This window comes from Bos grunniens, chromosome 10, assembly GCF_055505025.1.
Source record: "Bos grunniens cultivar Pamir isolate PY7600 chromosome 10, Bosgru_T2T1.0, whole genome shotgun sequence".
NCBI classification, from domain to species: domain Eukaryota; kingdom Metazoa; phylum Chordata; class Mammalia; order Artiodactyla; family Bovidae; genus Bos; species Bos grunniens.
Window position 1 is genome coordinate 42,477,092 of NC_141174.1, and position 21,869 is coordinate 42,498,960.

At 40.9% G+C, this 21,869-nt stretch overlaps 1 protein-coding gene across 5 annotated transcripts in view; it reads left to right on the plus strand.

Moving 5' to 3' along the window:
- Positions 1-21,869, plus strand: part of GALK2 (galactokinase 2) — a 154,818-nt gene that overhangs the window by 131,627 nt on the left and 1,322 nt on the right. For all 5 annotated transcript variants that reach the window (XM_086320815.1, XM_086320816.1, XM_086320817.1 and 2 more), the window contains one exon: positions 14,176-14,377. In XM_086320815.1, coding sequence (XP_086176941.1) covers positions 14,176-14,377 — 202 coding nt within the window. The remainder of the gene's footprint in view (positions 1-14,175; positions 14,378-21,869) is intronic.

The window sequence follows — 21,869 nt, forward strand, 5'->3', positions numbered from 1 at the left end:
ACAGATGCATTAGCAATCTGTAAGGCCAGAATAGTTCTTGCCCTCATTTATTTATCATTTTGTGGGAAGAAAATACTACAATAATGATTAAAGTGTTCTGATGGAAATATACTACTTATTCTCAGATAACTACTGATTTCTCCTCTGCCTTTCCTTCATCTTTGTCTCTTACGTTTTTGTTCTGTCTTTAATTCAGTTCATGGGAGAAAGCAAAGACAAGAAGAACTCATTCCCTTTTAGGTTAAAATACCAGCATTGGCCAGCTCTAGGCAAGTGTGACCATTGTTTTCCATAGTCCTTCATTCAGCTCTGACCAAGATTCCTGCCCAACTCCCTGAGCTCTTTTCAACTGACTTGAGATTGCTCCTTTAATGTTTTCTAAAAACAAAGTGTTAGGGTAGTTCTGGGAAGTTAATGGGAAACTAGTTTCCTCAAGAAAGAGAGGCAAACAAAAATGCAGCTCATCCAGCCAGCAGTTCCAGCTTCTTCGTCTGCTGCTGGGATGGGAGCTGATATTTATTGAGAATCTGCTCTATTCAAGACAGGGTGTTAGGCTGAGCTACAAAGATAAAGATGGCACAATCTCTGCCCTCCTAAAGTAGTGTGTGATCATTGTAATTAGAAGGGAATACATAGTATTCAGTGTCTGGAATGTTGGGGGACAGCTTCATGGAAGAGGGGCCTTGAGATCTGGGGATTACAAAACTAGTCTGGGTAGCATACCGACATGGGCCTCCACTCTTGGACAGGCAGTGATGGAGTGTGGTATGGCAAGCAAGGCATGGTGCCGACACACTGTAAGAGGTTGGAAAGGGTCATGAACATTCAGTAGACCCATTGTGTCCCACTGCATTGGACTGTGTGTGCCCTCATTTATTGGACCATGGAACAATAATGCAGCATTTGATACAATGAAATACTGGGGAACACCGTGATCAAAATGGTAATTGGGGAAGTTTATTATGGTAGCTGTATACAGGTTGATGGGCTTCCCTGGTGGTTCATGGGTAAGGAATCCTTCTGCCAATGTAGGAGACTGAAGTTTGATCCTTGGGTCAGTAAGATCCCCTAGAGAAGAAAATGGCAACCCACTCCAGTATCCTTGCCTGGAAAATCACATGGACAGAGGATCCTGGCAGGATACAGCCCATGGAATTGCAGAAGAGTCAGAGAGGACTCGTTGACTGAACAACAGCAACAACAATACAGGTTAATAGGCAGTAAGAGGGAGACCAGTTAGAAGGTAGAGCAGTTGTTCAGACCTGGGATAAGAATCCAAAGTACGAAAGTATAGAACGAGAGGGAAGGGAGCAGTGGACTCTGTCTTGTCATTTGAATGGCGCTGGAGTTAACAGGAGCTTACGGTATTGCCAGAAAGCAGGATGCAGGTGCCAGTGCCTGCAGCAGAGTGAAGCAAAGGTTTCAGGATCGGAGGAGTGGAATGTATTCTAAAACAGTGCTGGCTCTTCTGCTCCTGAAAATCTGAGAGAGGGAAGCTATAAATATGTGGGGGTGCTGTTATTCTCTACAGACAAGATGGCATTATGCTGTGGATTTGAAAACATTCACAAGTGCCTCTTGGAATGTAGTTTTCCATGGATTAATGTGGTTTGTGTTGAAAACGCATATATATATATATTTCATCAGTGGTTTTGCTTTTAAAAGCAGGTAGTTAAAGCCTTTTTTTCCTCTTAAATGTAAAATGCTAACTTAATTTAATCTTTGCAGCATGGGAATGGGATATTAATGTGGCTGAAAACAGCTGTTTATTTTTTGTGGGTTTGACCATTTCAGAAACTTCACATTTATGAAAAATATTATTACTGGGGAAATAAATTTGAAACTGTGGTCCAGCTTCAATGAGGACTGTATAGTGTTTTTCCATTCTACTGCTTAAATACTCCAAAGATTCTATGCCTCAGAGCAGAGACTTATTATAACTGTGCTGCACAGGAAAACAGGCACTCTGGAGTGTATTCTGAAGTGGTTTCCCCCATCCACCTCTGCATGGCTGTTCTTGGAAACCAACTCTTAGTTTAGCCCAGTGGAGCTATGTGTTTGGAGAGAAATTGGCTAGTAGCGTGCAGCTCCATGATTGTGCAAAGACAGCTAAAACCACAACTGCTTTTAGTGCCCCCCTTCAAAGAGTGGGAAACCATTTTGGGGTATGGGAGCCTCAAAAAGATTAATTATACACTTACATGATAACGTTTCCAGTTCTCTCTGACCAGCCTACTTATTTATTTTCTTTTGATTAATTATCCCAAGATGAAGTTTTTATCCAAGTTAAATCTGATTCCCAAAATATTTATCACTTTTAGTTTGAAGACCAATGCTCTGTGTTCTTCCATCACCACACAATCTTTTTGCAGTTTGGTATTACAAGGCTTATGTGAAGAAACTCACTGTGTTGAGAATGAAGGAGATGACTGTCCAGCTCTACTTTGCATTCCTCAGACTGATGTGGGGAGACCACTCTTAAGAAGGGCATGCTGCTAAGTCACTTCAGTCGTGTCCGACTCTGTGCGACCCCATAGATGGCAGCCCACCAGGCTCCCCCGTCCCTGGGATTCTCCAGGCAAGAACACTGGAGTGGGTTGCCATTTCCTTCCCCAATGCATGAAAGTGAAAAGTGAAAGGGAAGTTGCTCAGTCATGTCCGACTCTTAGCGACCCCATGGACTGCAGCCTACCAGGCTCCTCCATCCATGGGATTTTCCAGCCAAGAGTACTGGAGTGAGGTGCCATCGCCTTCTCTGAAGAAGGGCATACACGGACTAATGTGTATTCAGGGAAATTATCAGTGAGGGAGACTTGAAATCCAGTCATGTGAGGGAAACTGGGTGGGTGGTCTGGAGAAAAGATTTAAATGCTAACAGAGCTGTGGTATTTCACTGCTGCTGGGGCAGACACTGTAGCTTAACTACCTGGCATCCAGGCCTTTTCCTGGGGAAATCTGTTATGTGCATGCTGGAGAAGGAAGGAAGGTTTGCCTCCTATGGTAAAAGTTGAGGGGTCAGATTTTCCTCTTGTCTTGTCACCTGAGTGTGAGCAAGGGTCCTTGGTTCCTCCTGTGTCCTGGCACATGCTTATGTTTTGGGCTTTCAGTCTATTAGGCAAAGGTCCATTGACAAAGTATCTAGAATCTAATGTCATAGCCAGACTTATGGAGGAGACCTCAGCAATGGTCCTCACTGTCTATTTCACTCGGTGCGTGGCTTATTCACACCTGGATTCTCAAATTCTAACAGAGATTAGGAATATGTAATCCTAATAAATTTTGTGAGTTCTCTAATACCTTTAAAATTAATTCCTTTCAATTAAGTTAGTTCATATAGGTTTCTTTTGTTCAGAAACAATAATCCTGACTATATAATTGCTAAAGGCCAGTAATCTTTTCTTGTTTCCAGCTTGAATTCTTAACTTGAATCCAAGGAAACTGTATGTTGAACTGTGTGTATACTTCCATATATTTATGCACTCAGATGGGGGAGAGAAGGTTCATAGCTTTTATTCTATTCTCAAAAGTCTCTATAACCCTAGAAAGGCCAAGAACCACTTATGTACAGGATACAATGTAAAACCTTACTTAGCATAACATATAAAGCCCTTATAATCTGACCTCTGCCTTGTTGTTCAGTCGCTAAGTCATGTCTTACTTACTGTGACCCCAAGGACTGCAGCACACCAAGGCTTCCTTGTCCTTCACCATCTCCTTGAGTTTGCTCAACCTCATGTCCATTGAGTCAGTGATACCATCCAACCATCTCATCCTCTGTCACCCCCTTCTCCTCCTGCCTTCAATGCTTCCCAGCATCAGGGTCTCTTCCAATGAGTTGGCTCTTCACATCAGGTGTCCAACTATTGGAGCTTCAGCTTCAGCATCAGTCCTTCCAATGAATAGTCAGGGTTGATTTCCTTTAGGATTGACTGATTTGATCTCTTTGCTGTCCAAGGGACTCTCAAGAGTCTCCTCCCACACTACAGCTCTAAAGCATCAATTCTTTGGTGCTCAGCCTTTGTTTATGGCCCAACCTTTACATCTGTACATGACTACTGGAAAAACCATAGCTTTGACTATATGGACTTTTGCTGGCAAAGTAATGTCTCTGCTTTTTAATGGGCTGTCTAGGTTTGTCATAACTTTTCTTCCAAAGAGCAAGTGTCTTTTAATTTCTTCGCTGCAGTCTCCATCCACAGTGATTTTGGAGCCCAGGAAAATGAAGTCTGTACTGTTTCCATTCCCCCCCCCCCCATCTATTTGCCATGAGGGATGGGACCAGAGCCATGATCTTAGTTTTTTGAATGTTGAATTTTAAGCCAGCTTTTTCACTTTCCTTCTTCACCTTCATCAAGAGGTTCTTTAGTTCCTCTTTGCTTTCTGCCATTAGGATGGTGTCATCTGCATATCTGAGACCTCTGCCTACTGCTTTTATTTTCTCTTTTACTGTATTTCTTGTTCCTACTGGTCTTCATCCTCTTTCTATGCTACAATCACAATCAAGTCCTATGAATTCTTTAAAAGCACCTTATGCCCATCCAAGTACTAACCAGGCCTGGCCCTGCTTAGAGCACCTCATGGTTTTTGATCTCCATGTTTTTGTTCACAAAGTTCCTTCTGTCTTAATTTCCCAATCCTTTCACCCTACCTTTTAAGTGGTTTGCTGGACACCTAACTCCTCTTTTAGACTTGGGTGGTTTCACATTTTACTGGTAGACTCTGAAGATCATGACCACTATTCCCCATCCCTCAGCCTACCTGCTTCCAGCATCGCCAGTAACTTTGTCAAGCTAGTAGCTGGCATGAATGTCTCTTTGCCATCCTGGGGCATTCTCCAGAGTCAGTGAAAGTTGCTGTGCTGCCCAGGCACATCTCTGGGGAGAAGTTAACCCCTCTAGGGGCAATGATGGCACTGTCTGTGGATAAAAGACCCAGGCTTCCCTTCCCTTTCATAGGTGGACCTGTTCCCTTCCAACATGGTTGGAACCATGGTTCTCCATGGTTCTTCAGAGAGATCCCTGAGCAATTGGGTGGTGGTTTTTCGCGGTGGTGACCTGCATATTAAGCACCTTTATTGACTTTTCTTCTTTTCTGTCTCACTTTCCTTATTTTTGTCCTCCTGTTTCCTGGATTTCTGCTACTTGCACTCAAGTCTTTGTGTCAGGCTCTGCTTTCAGGCTAACCCAGATTGGGATACCCTATTGACTCTGAGCCTCTACTTTGGCTGTGAGGAGCTGTCTTTCCATCTGTTGCTTGTTATTGCTCATTGTTGTTTCTCTTTAGTAGACTATTGGAAAAAGGAAGAGAGTTCCAGAAAAACATCTATTTCTGCTTTACTGACTATGCCAAAGCCTTTGACTGTGTGGATCACAATAAACTGTGGAAAATTCTGAAAGAGATGGGAATACCAGACCACCTGACCTGCCTCTTGAGAAACCTATATGCAGGTCAGGAAGCAACAGAACTGGACATGGAACAACAGACTGGTTCCAAATAGGAAAAGGAGTATGTCAAGGCTGTATATTGTCACCCTGCTTATTTAACTTATATGCAGAGTACATCATGAGAAACTCTGGGCTGGAACAGGCACAAGCTGGAATCAAGATTTCTGGGAGAAATGTCAATAACCTCAGATATGCAGAGGACACCACCCTTATGGCAGAAAGTGAAGAGTAATTAAAAAGCCTCTTGATGAAAGTGAAAGAGGAGAGTGAAAAAGTTGGCTTAAAGCTCAACATTCAGAAAACGAAGATCATGGCATGTGGTCCCATCACTTCATGGGAAATAGATGGGGAAACAGTGTCAGACTTTACTTTTTTGGGCTCCAAAATCACTGCAGATGGTGATTGCAGCCACGAAATTAAAAGACACTTACTCCTTGGAAGGAAAGTTATGACCAACTAGATAGCATATTGAAAAGCAGAGATATTACTTTGCCAACAAAGGTCCGTCTAGTCAAGGCTATGGTTTTTCCTGTGGTCATGTATGGATGTGAGAGTTGGACTGTGAAGAAAGCTGAGTGCCGAAGAATTGAAGCTTTTGAACTGTGGTGTTGGAGAAGACTCTTGAGAGTCCCTTGGACTGCAAGGAGATCCAACCAGTCCATTCTAAAGGAGATCAGTCCGGGTCCTTGGAAGGACTGATGCTAAAGCTGAAACTCCAATACTTTGGCCACCTCATGCAAAGAGTTGACTCATTGGAAAAAACTCTGATGCTGGGAGGGATTGGGGGCAGGAGGAGAAGGGGACGACAGAGGATGAGATGGATGGATGGCATCACTGACTCGATGGACATGAGTCTGAGTGAACTCTGGGAGTTGGTGATGGACAGGGAGGCCTGGCGTGCTGCAGTTCATGGGGTTGCAAAGAGTTGGACATGACTGAGTGACTGAACTGAACTGAGTAAACTATTCTTTTTTTTTTTACTAAACACTTTATTTTTTTATTGTAGTAGGAACACATATGAAATCTATCCTCTTAATAAATTTTAAGCATACTATACATTATTGTTGACTAGAGGTGAATGCTGTACAGTAGGTCTCTAGAGCTCATTCATTTTACTTAGTTGAAAATGTTTTGTCTGTTTGTCTACTGATGATTAACTCTCTACTTTTCCCTCCCCTAGTGTCTGGGAACCACCATTCTGACCTTTGATTTTATGAATCTGATGATTCTAGCTAACTCATATAAATGGTACTTGTCTTTATGTGTCTGGCTTATTTCACTTGGCATAATTTCCTTAAGAGGTCCATCCATATTGTTGCATATTGTAGAGTTTCTTCCAATTTTAAGGTTGAATAATAGACCTAGATAGCGTATTCAAAAGCAGAGACATTACTTTGCCAACAAAGGTCCGTCTAGTCAAGGCTATGGTTTTTCCAGTAGTCATGTATGGATGTGAGAGTTGGACTGTGAAAAAAGCTGAGCACCGAAGAATTGATGCTTTTGAATGCTGTGGTGTTGGAGAGGACTCTTGAGAGTCCCTTGGACTGCAAGGAAATCCAACCAGTCCATTCTAAAGGAGATCAGTCCTGGGTGTTCTTTGGAAGGAATGATGCTAAAACTGAAACTCCAGTACTTTGGCCACCTCATGCGAAGAGTTGACTCATTGGAAAAAACTCTGATGCTGGGAGGGATTGGGGGCAGAGGGAGAAGGGGATGACAGAGGATGAGATGGCTGGATGGCATCACCAACTCAATGGACATGGGTTTAGGTAGACTCCGGCAGTTGGTGATGGACAGGGAGGCCTGGTGTGCTGTGGTTCATGGGGTTGCAAAGAGTCGGAGATGACTGAGTGACTGAACTGAACTGAATATTCTATTATGTATAAATCATTTTTCAATCCATTCATCCATTGATGAACATTTAGTTTGCTTCTACAGCATAGATATTATGAATAGAGCTGCAATGAGCATGGATGTGCTAATAATTCTTTGAGATCCTGATTTTAGTTCTTTAGGAGATATACCCAGAAGTGAGATTGCTGGATCATAGGATAGTCCTATTTTTAATTTTTTGAGGATTCTGTGCTGTTTTTCATAGAGGTTGCACCATTTTGCATTCCCACCAACAGTGTGCAAGGGTTCATTTCTCCACATCCTCACCAACACCTGTTGTCTTTTGTTAAGACTATAACTTTTTGAGAGTAAAGAGCTTATATTATTCATTGTTGTTCCCTTGGTATTATTAATAAACCTGGCATAAAGTGAATCATTATCCATGTGTAAAAAACATAAGATATGAGAGTTTTCTTCAGATCTCTCAAGGGCTGTCTTGTGTTTACAAATGTCTATGGAGCAGAAATAAGACCAAACAGTAGAATTTACAAGATGATGGACCTCTTCCATATGGAACTATCAATGCACCTAAGGGAGGGACCTTCATTAGTAACAGTGGTTTGTTATGGCATGATGACTCACTTGGTTTGTCCACTCTTCTGTCTCTAGCCAAGAATTCCTGTAATAGAGAGTTTTATGGAAAGTGAGTCCCACACACAGATGCCTACAGAGACCAGGCAGACATGTGAACTAGTGAGTCAGTCCAGGCGTAAGATAATTGGGAATGGTGGGAAGTACATGGAGATACTGTGCATGCCCCGCCTAAACAGGCTGGCTGCTCCTCAGCTCCAGCCAACAGTTTTGCAAGAAGGTAGGTTCACCACTGCCAGGCCTTTCATTTTTTTCAAGGGAAAACAGAAAATCTAGATTCTTAAAACTTCTCAGTTTAAAAAGTATTTGGGTCAAGAAAGCATCACTGTGGTTGGTTACTGACCATGGTTGTGAGTGTGCAACCTTTGTGTAATATATGTAGCAGAGGATGTTAAAGCCTCAGGTGTGAGGACAGCCTCCTCAAGAAACTGGCCTGGGGTCTGATCAGTTTGCCCCCTCCAGCCCATAAACATACTCTGCCTGTTCCCAGCTTGGGCCTTTGGCCATCCTGTCCTCACAGCAAGGAAGCTCTGTGGCTCTGGCATTTCCCACTATGGCTCTTTTCCCCACAAACCCTATCTTCTTGGTCCACCTCTAGTATTTCCTGCTCTTGAATATCTGCTGCACTTGGTCATTGTCCAGTGGTCTCATAGTCTGTCTTATTTAACTGAGTCATAAGTCTCTCATAGTAGGGGCTTCTATTTCACATGTCTTTCCTGTCATTTGTAGCATAGGGTTCTTGCAAGAAATACGCTTGCTCCTTGGAAGAAAAGCTAAGAGAAACCTAGGTGGCATATTAAAAAGCAGAGACATTACTTTGCCAACAAAAGTCCATCTAGTCAAAGCTATGGTTTTTCCAGTAGTCATGTATGGATGTGAGAGTTGGACTGTGAAGAAAGCTGAGTGCCAAAGAATTGATGCTTTCGAACTGTGGTTTTGGAGAAGACTCTTGAGTCCCTTGGACAGCAAGGAGATCAAACTAGTCCATCCTAAAAGAAATCAGTCCTGAATATTCATTGGAAGGACTGATGCTGAAGCTGAAGTTCCAATACTTTGGTCACCTGTTGTGAAGAACTGATTCATTTGAAAAGATCCTGATGCTGGGAAAGATTGAAGACAGGAAGAGAAGGGGACGACAGGGGAGGAGATGGTTGGATGGCATCACCGACTCGATGGACATGAGTTTGAGCAAGTTCCAGGAGTTGGTGATGGACAGCAAAGCCTGGCATACTGAAGTCCATGGGGTCGCAAAGAGTCGGACTGAACTGAACTTGCTCTTCTGAAGCTGAACTTCCAGTGTTGAGAGATAAGCACAGGCCACTGAACAAATAAGCATAAGAAAATTGGACAGTGTTTGTGAGAATAAATAAAGTAGTTTTGGGAGACAAAAATAGGATGGAAAGAATATGTGTGTGTATGTTTGTGTAGGTGTGATTATTCTGGGTTGGAGATGGGAGAAGGTCTTCCTGATGCTGTGACATCTGAGACTTGAATGACTGTGAGGGGCTAGCCATATCAAGATCAGGGGAACAACATTCCAGGGCAACAGAACAGCTGATGCAGTGGGTCCAAGGCAGGAGCCTGTGTGGTGAGCTGGAGGCTCAGCAGGGAAGTCATCAGGAAAGGAAATTTTAGAACTAGCAACTAAATTATTCAAGTGAACTTATTGTACAATTATTACTGTTTAAATGTATATGGTTGTGATCATTTAGATCTAAGAATCTCTGCCATGATTTCAGGATCAGATTCAGTAATTACCAAAGATTCACAGAGGAGAAAGTGATTGTTTTAGAATTCACATGACATATCCTACTTTGAAGCTTCAGATTTCCCATGGATAGGATAGGACACTGGCAATGTTTCAGGAAAATGGCACCTGGTATTATATTCTTAAACTGTATTTGTGTTGGAAGTAGTCATATAGCAGTGAGCATTCATGCAGTAAGAAACAATTCCTTCATCCTTTAATAATTGCCCTCAAGGATTATAAGAGAGATGAAGCATCCATTTTAAAAGTTAACTGGACAAGGAAGAAAGCTTTGTCCACAGAGTTTCAGATTTTCTTGGATTTTCTGGTATCTACACAACAGAGACCTGCTGAATTGCCAGCCTATAACAAGCCACAACCCTGGATCCAGAGAGCATTTGTGATGTCCAGCCAATGCAGAACTGCTTTCCCTGCCAAAGGGTGGTCTCCAAATCTGTTGTAGCCTTTGGCAAGATGTTTGTATCACAATTAAAAACAGATGCCCTTTCTGCCCTTTCCTTTGTTGTCTAAGTTACTACTGTTCAGGGAGTGTGAGCCATGGCAGTCTCTCACGCACCTTCAGAACGCCCAGCGAGAGTCCTCATTAGACATTCCTGTCCTGAAGTCTTGCTATGAAACACTCGACAAAACAGAGTAGACACAGGGAGGTTCTAGTAATCTGCTCAGTACCTTCTGAATGTTTCTTATCACAAATCAGAACACCAGTCCTGAGGTTTAATATAAAAAAAAACCCACCTCTCTCTAGATAGTTTCTACTTGAGAATATTTAATCCTAAAGGAAAAATATTTAATCTTAAAGAACTATGTAGTCCTAGAGGAAAACCAAAGCATGCTCTTGCTAATGGACTGTTTGTTGTTGTTGTTGGTATTGAATTTTATTACAGGATATATTTGTATTATATATATATATATATGACATTGACATTCCAGAGTATCAAAAATCACTGTAAATTCTTGACTAAAAGAGACTTATTAGAGATAAGACTGAATATAATGTGTGGACTTTGCTTGGATCCTGCTGTAAATTGAAATTGAAACAACTGGGAAAATTTAAATATGGATTGAATATGAAATGGTGTTAAGGAATCATTGGTAATTTTGTTAGATGTGATAATGATACAGAGGTTTCATAAGAAAATATCCTTATTTTATAGAGTTGCACTCTGAAATATATAGGAAGGAAATGTCACATGTATAATTTATTTTAAAACACTAGCAAAATATTGAAGAAAATATTGCAAAAAATTATTGTTCAGTCTAGGTGATGGGCGTATGGAACATGCTATTGTATTTCCTTTGTTGTCCTGTATATAACTTGAAGTTTAAAAAATTCTTTGCAAACTGTGACATAGCAGAGCAATTTGTCAGCTAAATAGCACTATTTTACAATGTTAGTAGATTTTGCTTTATTGTGCCTTTTGTGATGCAGCCATAAATGTCAGTGGACCTGGAAACTAGATGCTTTTTTGGAAATGAGACATTACAGTAAAAATGAACCAATATTCTCTTCTTATGTATGTCCTCCACCCTACCCCCGTGCTCTCATTTTGCAACTTGGCCCATGAGGGAGGTGAAATAGTTCACAAATAAAACTGAAACATATGGAATCCTAAAGCTAGAATTTTAAACATTTTGTTTCAATGTCAACTTTTAAAAAGAATATTTTTAAACTATAGTTACCATAGTCATTTTCCTCCCTTTCAAAATGTGTATTTTATAATCTGGATTATATTCAGTTCAGTTCAGTTCAGTCGCTCTGTCGTGTCTGACTCTTTGTGACCCCATGGACCACAGCATGCCAGGCCTCCCTGTCCATCACCAACTCCCGGAGTCCACCCAAACCCACGTCCATTGAGTCGGTGATGTCATCCAACCATCTCATCCTCTGTCGTCCCCTTCTCCTCCTGCCCTCAATCTTTCCCAGCATCAGGGTCTTTTCAAATGAGTTAGCTCTTTGAACCACGTGGCCAAAGTATTGGAGTTTGAGCTTCAACCTCAGTCGGTCCGATGAACACTCAGGACTGATCTCCTTTAGGATAGACTGATTGGACCTCCTTGCAGTCCAAGGGATTCTCAAGTCTTCTCCAACACCAAAGTTCAAAAGCATCAATTCTTTGGCACTCAGCTTTCTTTATATACATGGATTCTATTAACATGTATAAACTTATTGGTACTGTCTAATGTAGATACATGCCTATCAATGGCCCATCTTTGCCTTTCTCTATTCAGGGGTTTTGAAGGAGTTCTTGTTAAATCTACTGGTGCTTTTTCTTCAGACAACTTTGTTGCAGATGCTATGTGCCAGTATTGGGTATTGTTAAGACTTTCTTACCTTAAGATATTTTGATACCTAGACCCTAAAATAATATATTTTAATATATAACAATTCTCAATAATATGTAATATTCCCATTTCCATTGAACCTATTGATAGAAATAACAAATTCACACTGCAGTGTGCACTGAGTCACATGACCTGGCTACTGATGGAGCAAAGCATGTTGTTGTATTTTTATCCCCACCTACACTTAACCTGTAAGTTCATTTTTTGACTTATTTTTCATCCTATGTAGTATCAGTAGTTATAGATTCAATAGCAGAGGGAATCTGGCTGTCCCCTTTCCTCAACTTGTACATTCTTAGTAAGGTGTGAGTGCTGGCACTGCACTTTTTTTTTTTAATAACAGTGTCTAAATGGAGGTATCTTGGTTTTGAACTGGAGTTAAGTCATCTTTCTGAATGTTCAACAGTGAACACACATGTGCACTTGTCACGTAAGGCACTGGTGAAGGTTCTAGGGAGTACCAGGTTGCAGACTATCAAATGCTTGGAACCGGAAGACCTGGTTTCTGTCTTCAGGAGTTAGCAAACTTTGTGGAGACAATTACTATGGGAAGTATATGATAAGTATATGAGTTATGAGGGTGGTACTGTGGAGGGGAAAAATGTAACCTAAAACTTTAACATAATTTGTTGGTTGTTAAGTATGTTGTCATGCATTTGGTATTTTTTAATATAAAATTATAAAAGCACTACTGAAAAAGCAGTAATATTCTAGGGGAGAGGAACCTGGAGGCAGACCCTGGAAGAGAGAATCATGTAGAAAAGGCTGCCTTGAAAGTATGTTCAGTGTCCTTCAGTTGGGGGGACAGGGCCAGTTTCAGGTAGCTCTGCAAGGAGGGAGCCAGGGAGAGATCCTACAACTTCACTCTCTTCCCTCCCATCTCTCGTTGATCTTCTCCCTTTTTCTAATCTAAAGGCAAGGGAGCCCACTGGTGTAGTCCATCCAAGTCAGCCTCCTGGGGCAGATAGCAGAGTAGATAAGGGCAGAAAGTAGAACAATTATCATCTTCTTCTCAAAATATAACAATATGAGGGGAATGCTTGGAGGGAGTTCTTCACAGAATCTAAAATGTTAGAGTTGGAAGGATCCTGAGAAATAATTTTCAACTTCATTTTGAAGATGGAGAAATGAGCTCTATTGAAATAGCAACTTGAGTACAGTGAGTTGTCACATGGCTGAGAAGATATGACAGACCTTTGGAGAGCCCAGGCTCTTCCTAGCAGGACAGGCAGATTAGCCTCTGTGTATTTTTCAAGTTTTGCCCAGAGGCACCACACTCACTCAGCCACTGTTCAGCATGAGTGAAAATGGTAAGAAGGTTTTGGTTGTTATTCAAGGGAACGTATGAGTACTATAGACACAGTCAATGCAGTAGGGCTTGTTTCTATAACTGAAGTAAGAGTCATTCCAGATAATCTGGAAGGCACAGAAATATGTCAAGGACAAAGAAAAGCCACCCACAATGCACCACAGAGATGATGACTGTTAATATTTTGGTGCTTTCTTATAATTTTTAAAATTAAAATGTACAGTTTCGTATTTTATGTGTTCACTTAATAATGAACAATTTCCCATGGAGTAATAGAATGCTTTAGTAGCAATAGTATAGCATAATATTTTTAATAGATGCAGCATGATTTTAAAAGTATTTTCTGTTGTTAGCAATGTGGATTCATTCTTAGTTTCTGCTGTGATAAATAATGCTACAGTATATACATATATATACATGTGTTTTTTACACACACACATACAGAAGTAATTGTGCTTATCTCTAAGAAACATTTTTATAAATAAAAGTTCTAGTATAAGCATTTTCAGGGGTTCTTTCTGGTGGATCACAGTGGAAAGAATGTGGCTATGGGGTAAAACGTCATGACTTGTTTTGCTCTGCCACTTTCTACATGTGTGACCTTAAAGTAAAATTGACTTGAAAAGAGAGTAATTTAGACTATAAGGAAATCTTTCAGAAAGACCTATTTAAAATCTAAGGTATTAATAATAAAGACAGAAATGGAAGTTCTCAATAACTGTATTTTTCTTTTACTGAATTGTCCAGTAACTCTTTCTTTTGAATTTTTTTTTTTTCCTGGCCAGTAACTATTTCTAACTCTGTCCACCATAATCTTCCTTCCTAAGTTCTCACCTTCAAACTCTACCAGCGGGCAAAGCACGTGTACAGTGAGGCTGCGAGAGTGCTCCAGTTTAAGAAGATATGTGAAGAAGCACCTGACAACGTGGTCCAGCTGCTGGGGGAGCTAATGAACCAGAGCCACAGGAGCTGCCGGGATATGTACGAGTGTAGCTGCCCTGAGCTGGACCAGCTGGTGGACATCTGTCGGTGAGGCTGAAAGAGCAGTGTGGTGGGATGCTACCAGGGAAACTGTTTAATGGAAAAAAGCAGCATTTTTTTTCTTCTCAGTGAAGAAGATCCTTCCCACTTTGTATCAGAGGGTTTGTCTGTGACATACAGCTAGACTTGTTCCTTCCTGAAGATGTATAAGATAAAAGATTGGAGACTCAACTCCATGGCTTTATGAGGTTCCAGGTTTGGAGTCCGGAGAAGGCAATGGCACCCCACTCCAGTACTCTTGCCTGGAAAATCCCATGGACGGAGGAGCCTGGTGGGCTGCAGTCCATGGGGTCGCTAGAGTCGGACACGACTGAGCAACTTCCCTTTCACTTTTCACTTTCATGTATTGGAGAAGGCAATGGCAACCCACTCGAGTGTTCTTGCCTGGAGAATCCCAGGGACGGGAGCCTGGTGGGCTGCCGTCTCTGGGGTTGCCCAGAGTCGGACACGACTGAAGCGACGCAGCAGCAGCAGCAGGTTTGGAGTCAGTTCTTCACAACATCATAAAAAAAGACTTTTCCATCTTTGGATGATGTTTCAGGGAGATTTTCTCAGACACAGACCCTGTGTTACTTTCTCATGGTATTTTAAGCAATGGTTCCCACTACACTGCAGCTCCACCAGCATCTCCTGTTTGGTGTCCTAAGTTTAACAGTTTTATTCAAAAGAGAAGAAAGAAAGGAAAGAGGACCTCAAGCCTAACAGAAGTGTATCAGGGAGAGGATGCTGTAGGAATTATTCAGAGGCAGCATTTCCTGTTTTCCAGGTTTAGATTAGACAGTTTGGGGAAAAGGATTGAAGAAAGCCCAGTTTATGAATGGACAGTTGAAACACAAATGTAAAGAGGGAAACTCTTTCATAAAGCCTGAGAACAACATCCTTATAATTGCTGGAGAATGGGGATAATAGAGTAGAATGGTTCCTTTACCCAGAAGGGAACTCATTGACCTTGGAGGATAGAAAGGGAAATTGGGAGAACTCTCAAATGGATTGATGTTCTTTCCATTGTGAGAAAATCACAGAGAGCTGCCTGCAATTAGCAATGAAAATATAATTAACCACTTGGCGCCTGCGGCTTGCCTCACTCATTGCCACACACCCAGTCTGAAAAGTTTAAACCAAGTAGCTCCAGTGATTGTAAATGGCATGTGTAACCCAACTTGTTGAGAGACTTGAACACAACAAATTGCTGAAATTCACTCTGCCAGGGTTTCCTCACTATCTGCCAAAAAGGCTTTCAGAGCTTGTTTCATTGAAAGTACTCTCTTCTGAAACTATCAAGGGCAGATATTGTTCAGTTCTGGAAGTAACAGGAAGTGGAATGATTTCTGCAGAAATTTAGCAGAAGCATCTTTGCTAAGAAGGTAGTAGGATAGCTCAGATCCCATCTGAAACAGCAATGGAGGGGTATTTGCCAGCCTCCTGGAATTCTCAAATGGGACTTTCTTGTTCTGGCATGGTCAACCAGCTCTTGTCTTTATACAGCATACATTCACATGGGTAAAGAGGGAAATGACAACTAAAAATAGAGTGGAACTGATAAGTGTTATGAAAAAAATAGAAAGGCTGGAGAGTCCTAGGGGTGGGTGGATAGTCTTTATATTGACTGGCTGAAGAAGGTCTCTCTGAAGAGACAGTTGGGCAAAGACCTGAAGGAAGTGAAGAAATGAGAACAGTGGCTTCACATGTGAGGAACAGTCCAGGAGGAACAGTACACACGGAGGGCAGTATCGGAGGAGAGGGCTGCAGGTGATGAAGCAGGAGAGGCCATGGGGAGTCATACCCCTGAACCTTGTTTGCCATTGGAAGGACTCTGAGTAGGAAAAGGTGGCAATGGAAGTGTGAATTGATTTTATGCCAGATGTGCCTTGAAGGAAGAGTCAAGAAGATTGCTGTATGGGTGAAAGTGAGGAATCAAGATGACTTCTGGGTTTTTGACCAGAGAAAATGTCCTTGTTTCTGTGAAAGCCATATTTTGGGGGACCAGGCTTCACATTTCTGGGTCAGAATGATCTAGTTCCATAAGATATGAAAGCAGGAAGAGGCCTTAGAGATCCACGAGAGTTCTAAGAGGGTAAGAGATTGGAACAAGGTAACATAATCAGTCATTGGGAAAGCCTAGCTCCCCATCCAGGTGTTTTTTTTTTTTTTTTTTTCCACACCTGTTTCTCTCTCCTTGGGTTATACTGAAAGTGAAAGTGTTAGTCAGTCAGTCATGTCTGACTCTTTGTGACCCCATGGACTGTAGCCCACCCTCCAGGATCCTCTGTCCATGGGATTTTCTAGGCAAGAATACTGGAGTGCATTGTCATTCCCTTCTCCAGGGGATCTTCCCAACCCAGGGATTGAACCTGGGTCTCCCACATTGGAGGCAGATTCTCTACCATCTGAGCCACCAGGGAGGCTGAGATGTATTTGAATGAGGGACTTTAACCTATTTTCTTTTATTAAAGTTTTAATGATGGAGGCTCTGGTTTTCTATAGGTTGCAGTATTTGAACATGGAGCAAAGCCATGTTGAGCAGGGAAGGGCAATGTGTGGAGAAGGATGAAAACTGGGCTGGAATTTAGGAAGGATGTGTTCTAGCTCTGCCTTGTTTCATTCTGAGCTTTGCGACTTTGAACTGTCACCTTGCTTTATGATCTCCAATACATTTTTCTGTTCTAGCAGTCTATAGATCTCTATATATATTTTGAAAATGTGCTTCTAGTAGAAGATTTAGTGGCTGTGTTTTAAAAGGGTTCAGAAGAACATGCCTTTTGCTTTTTCATTTATTTGCTTTTGGAAACTCTTCTTCGGAGAAGGCAATGGCACCCCACTCCAGTACTCTTGCCTGAATAATCCCATGGGCGGAGGAGCCTGGTAGGCTGCAGTCCATGGGGTCGCTCAGAGTCGGACATGACTGAGTGACTTCACTTTTCACTTTCATACATTGGAGAAGGAAATGGCAACCCACCCCAGTGTTCTTGCCTGGAGAATCTCAGGGACGGGGGAGCCTGGCGGGCTGCCGTCTATGGGGTCGCACAGAGTCAGACACGACTGAGGCGACTTAGCAGCAGCAGCAGCAGCACTCCTTTTCTTAATGGCAGCTAAACTGTCTCTGTCTAGACCATTTTCATCTGCTGTACTCATTTTCAGTTGGGTCTGGTGTAAGGAGCTCACTCCCTTTTTTATGGTTGTTTTGTTTGGAATTGCTAAGTATCGAAATTACTTTCTTATTCTATATGGACTGTTTGGACTGAGTTTCCCATATTGAAAGATTATCTTTTGGCATGTTGGAAATATTGGCTAGAATAGTTGTCTGTCCTCTTAGCTTCTTAAATAATTAATTTTCTCTTTGCTGTAACTGTGGGCAGCAGGTGATATTCTCCAAATATGCCAGTTGATTGCTAGTTACTAAAGGTCTTGAGTAGCAGAGCAACCTCAGAGGAGGATACTCTGGGAGAATTAAGTAGATGTAGTCATTAATGCCATGACTTCCTAAGTCAGCACATACTTTTCATAGGGCTATTTGTGTCCCACAGGAAACTGTAGTCTAAACTCCATTTTCAAAAGCTCTGGCACTTTGCTTTATGTGGATGTATGAGGCGAAAAGGGAGGAATGCAGAAGAATGCAAGATAGTGGTAAAACAGAATGGTTAAAACAGGAGAAAAAGACAATAGGAGAGTAGTAAATGGTAAATGAAAAAGGTCCGAATTAAAATGGCAACACTCTTAAGCCCTGGTTCCTTCTGCAGCTTTACGACTATCTTGGTGGGCAAGCAAGTGTGGGATGTGCTGGGAAGGACCTGGCAAGGCCTGGTGTGGGCCACTGGTCCCATAAAGTTATCATCTGGTAGAGTACTGTTTTGTATAAGAACCACCACCACCTCCATAATTCCCTGTCTCCTTAAAAAAAGTTAACACCAACGGGCAATTTGTGACTAAGACTGGGCAGCCTGAGAAGGTTGGTTGCCTTGTGGTGATCAGAAGAGGGAAGAGGGAAGCTGAAGTTGAGGAGGAGCACTGCCAAAGGCTCTCTTTAGATCACCTTCCCTGGTCCACTTGTGGGACTTAAAATCCTGTTAGTTTTTCTGAAGGCCTGCTTGGAAACTATTTGGCTTGAAAAGACAGCTGACTGACTGAGTGAATGAAGGATGTGATATGTAGAATACTTGGCACTATCTACAAATCTTAATGTGATCTGAGCTAGGTGTCTCCTGGTAGCTCGTCTATAGGATAGCTTAATGACTCAAGTGGAGAGAAGTGGGGGAAAAGGATAGAAGAGATCACAGATACTTGAATTTGTTTCAGCTGAGCCTTTTACTGCTCTTCAAGAGAAAATCAGTTTAAAATCCAAAGAAAGGGCCAGAGAGGGAGAAGGAAATTATACTTATTCAGTTAGACTGCTTATTTTTTTAATTAAATTAGAAAACCTCAATTATATGAAATAATGAAGAAAATAGATGAAGCTTGCCCAATTATAAAATGATTCTTGTAAATGAACTAAATGTAAATTTTAAGAAAATGGGATTTCTTGAGGAACACAAATAAATTTTGTAACCAAGTCAGTTATATATGAGACAGCTCATTATTATATAGAATAAAGAATGGCTATATAATACTTAAAAAATAGTTAATTTTTTATTTCCATTTTGATACTTGTTGAAATTAGAGAGGACTCACTGAAGTGTTATTGCCCAAGCTACTAAGGAAGATAAATGACAAGTTTTAAAAGACCAACAAAGGTTACAGAAGTTCATTTGCGGGCTTCCTCAGAAGTCTTCCCACAACTTTATTCCATGGCTGGCTGTGTGGCTTAGCTTCTTGCAGCCATTTTCCTAAGCAGGTGGGAGTAGGGAAGAATGAAGTGTAAATCCACCTGTGTGTGCTCTTTTCCTCATGATCTTATGGGCTAATCTGAACACTGTCAAGAAAAAGGAAGAGAGCCATTCAGCTGCCTTAGGGGCACACTTCTCTTTGGGTTTCTGTCCTCCATTTATTGTCCCCCTGCTCCTGCACTCCCCTCCCTCAATATGTATGCCATTTGCAGGACAAACCGCCTGGTCTTCTATGAGCTTTGTGGCTTAAATTTATAAAATGGATATGTGGTTATATTTTCTTATACTTTCTCATTTGAACACTGAAGTCTATGGTTTCTTGAATCAAAAGCAATCTGAAAGTGTTTCTAATAAAAATCATAGAAATTGTTCTAGAAGCTGTGTTTTCCTGAGATTCTAATCAGAAAATTTTATACTTAGAGCAGAAGCTAGAAGTCTTTCCAGAAAAAGAGTACATTATGAATGATATATATAAATATAAAATACACATATAATTATTTCAAATTGTTTTATTTTACTCAATATATTTAAAATTTAGCCATTTCCTACAATTTACATTTTGTAAGATAGTTATTTTATATTGGGCAAGTATCATTTTCCTTTATTATTTTACTTTGTTTCACATAATTGAAGTTTTTAACAATTATTAGAAACTCCCAAGTGCCTGGAATTATGCTGGGCTGGAATTAGATAATAACCTGTCCCTGAATTCAAGATTTTCTGAAATAACTTAATATCTATTTATAAAATATATCAATATATATCTTAAAATAAAATTGAATTAAAATACAAGGCACAATTCCTTGCTTTCCCTCTGCAGTTTGTGGCAAAGTTGGGACTTACTGGATCTCTCCCCACCTCCTCCCTCAAGGCCACCTTTGATCCATGCCTTACTTTAGTCAGTGCTTTATGGTCAACTCAGTTCATTTAAAAGTAGGAAATTTTATTCAGGCTATACTTAGGTGTCTGGAAAGCTGATTATAGGAGTACACTTTTTAGTGATAAAAGGAGTCAAAGGGGAACATTCCTTATAATCTATATCTGCTCTAGTCTTTGTTTTGTAGATCATGCCTTATAAGGCTGAGGATATTTCTGTTGTTTTGACCAAACCTTCCTTGTTAGTCCCAATCAACTGACCACAAGCATCAAAGTGATATTTGGGGTTTTAGGGGTTTGGTTTCCTAGGCTTTGTATTGCTTCTCTGATGTGCCATAGCTCAGGAGCTGTATTTTTAATGTCTCACTAGTTTCCCAGGAAAAAAATGCAGTTGTGAAAAGTTCACTCAACACCCTTAGCTCACCTAACTTTTTTCTTGATTTAAAGCTTATTAGTTTACTAACTCTGGCTGTCTCATACAATTTCTATGGCCACATACCAGCAGGGCACACTGCAGGCAGTATCTCGCTGCCTTTGTGAGTGTGTATAACTGGGCAGGCTGCTGACTAGCTGTTGGGGCAGCGCCTGGTTTGTGATCACAAGTGCCACTGACTCGGGTAGAGGGCTCTTTATAATAGCACTTACCGTTCTCAACAGGGAAAATTTGAGCCCTGATGATTTCAAACCATGTGGTTGATGCAATCTAGTTCATTTTCATTTGTAGTAGGCAGGGTGGTGATAGAGTAGCTCTGGAGACTTAAAAGTGAATGATTTACCTAGAAAGACTTCTAGTGTCTGCTCTCTGGAAACTGGCAGGAGAGTCAGGAAAATAGGCCCCCTGGCACAATTCCTATGGGTTTTGCAGCCAGTTAGAAACACTTTCAGTTTGCTTTAGATTCAATTTTGAGACCACAGTTTTCAAAAACTGTTCAAATGAGAAAGTGTAAGAAAATATGCCTAGAAGTTCACTGAAGACCATAAAAGACTTGGTTGACTTGAGTCCAGAAAAATGGTATAGTTTGGGTCTTAGAAAATCAAATAAGAGGGCATACTGTTCTCTAAACCATACCATGCTGGCTTTGATGCTTAGATTTAGTGTCTTTCAGAGATACTTCAGTGACACCTCTGTTTTTCTTAATATCTTCCACAAGAAGAGATAGTTTGATATGGCTGTGTGACAACGTTTTTTTTATTCCACCAAATTGCAAACTAGCCCCTTGCCAGCCTAGGAAATCTAGATAAATACTAGAATCTCAGGGTAAGTGAAACTTTTCAGTTTAGGCTCTTTTTACCTACTGGGCCATAAACTGAATGTTTGAGGGGCAGGAGGAGATGAATAATCTATTTGCTTGCAAGCATTTTTGTTTTCTTCTCTAGACATCTACTTTCATATGAAAAACATATTTTAATGAATATAACAGATGATGAAAAGAAATCAACTGAGAAAATCATTGAGGGGGAAATGAATTACTGATGTGCAATAATTCTCATGTCCTAGAATAAGGGTAATATTCTATTGATATTTTCCAGGAAATAAAGTAGCTCATTTATATGGAAAAAGGGGACAGAATTGTGCTAAATTAATTATGAAATTCTTAATCTGCTATGAATTTGGAGTAAATTTTATTAGGATGAATTTGGAAGCACATGTGAACTGTTCTTGTCAGGATAAATTGCGTCTTTTAAAGATGAGTGATCTTTGTACTTGTGTAGGGCCTTTCACTTTGGTATAAATCTTAGGTTTGAAACTGTGCTTGGTTGATGGCCACTAAAATTGCCTCTTG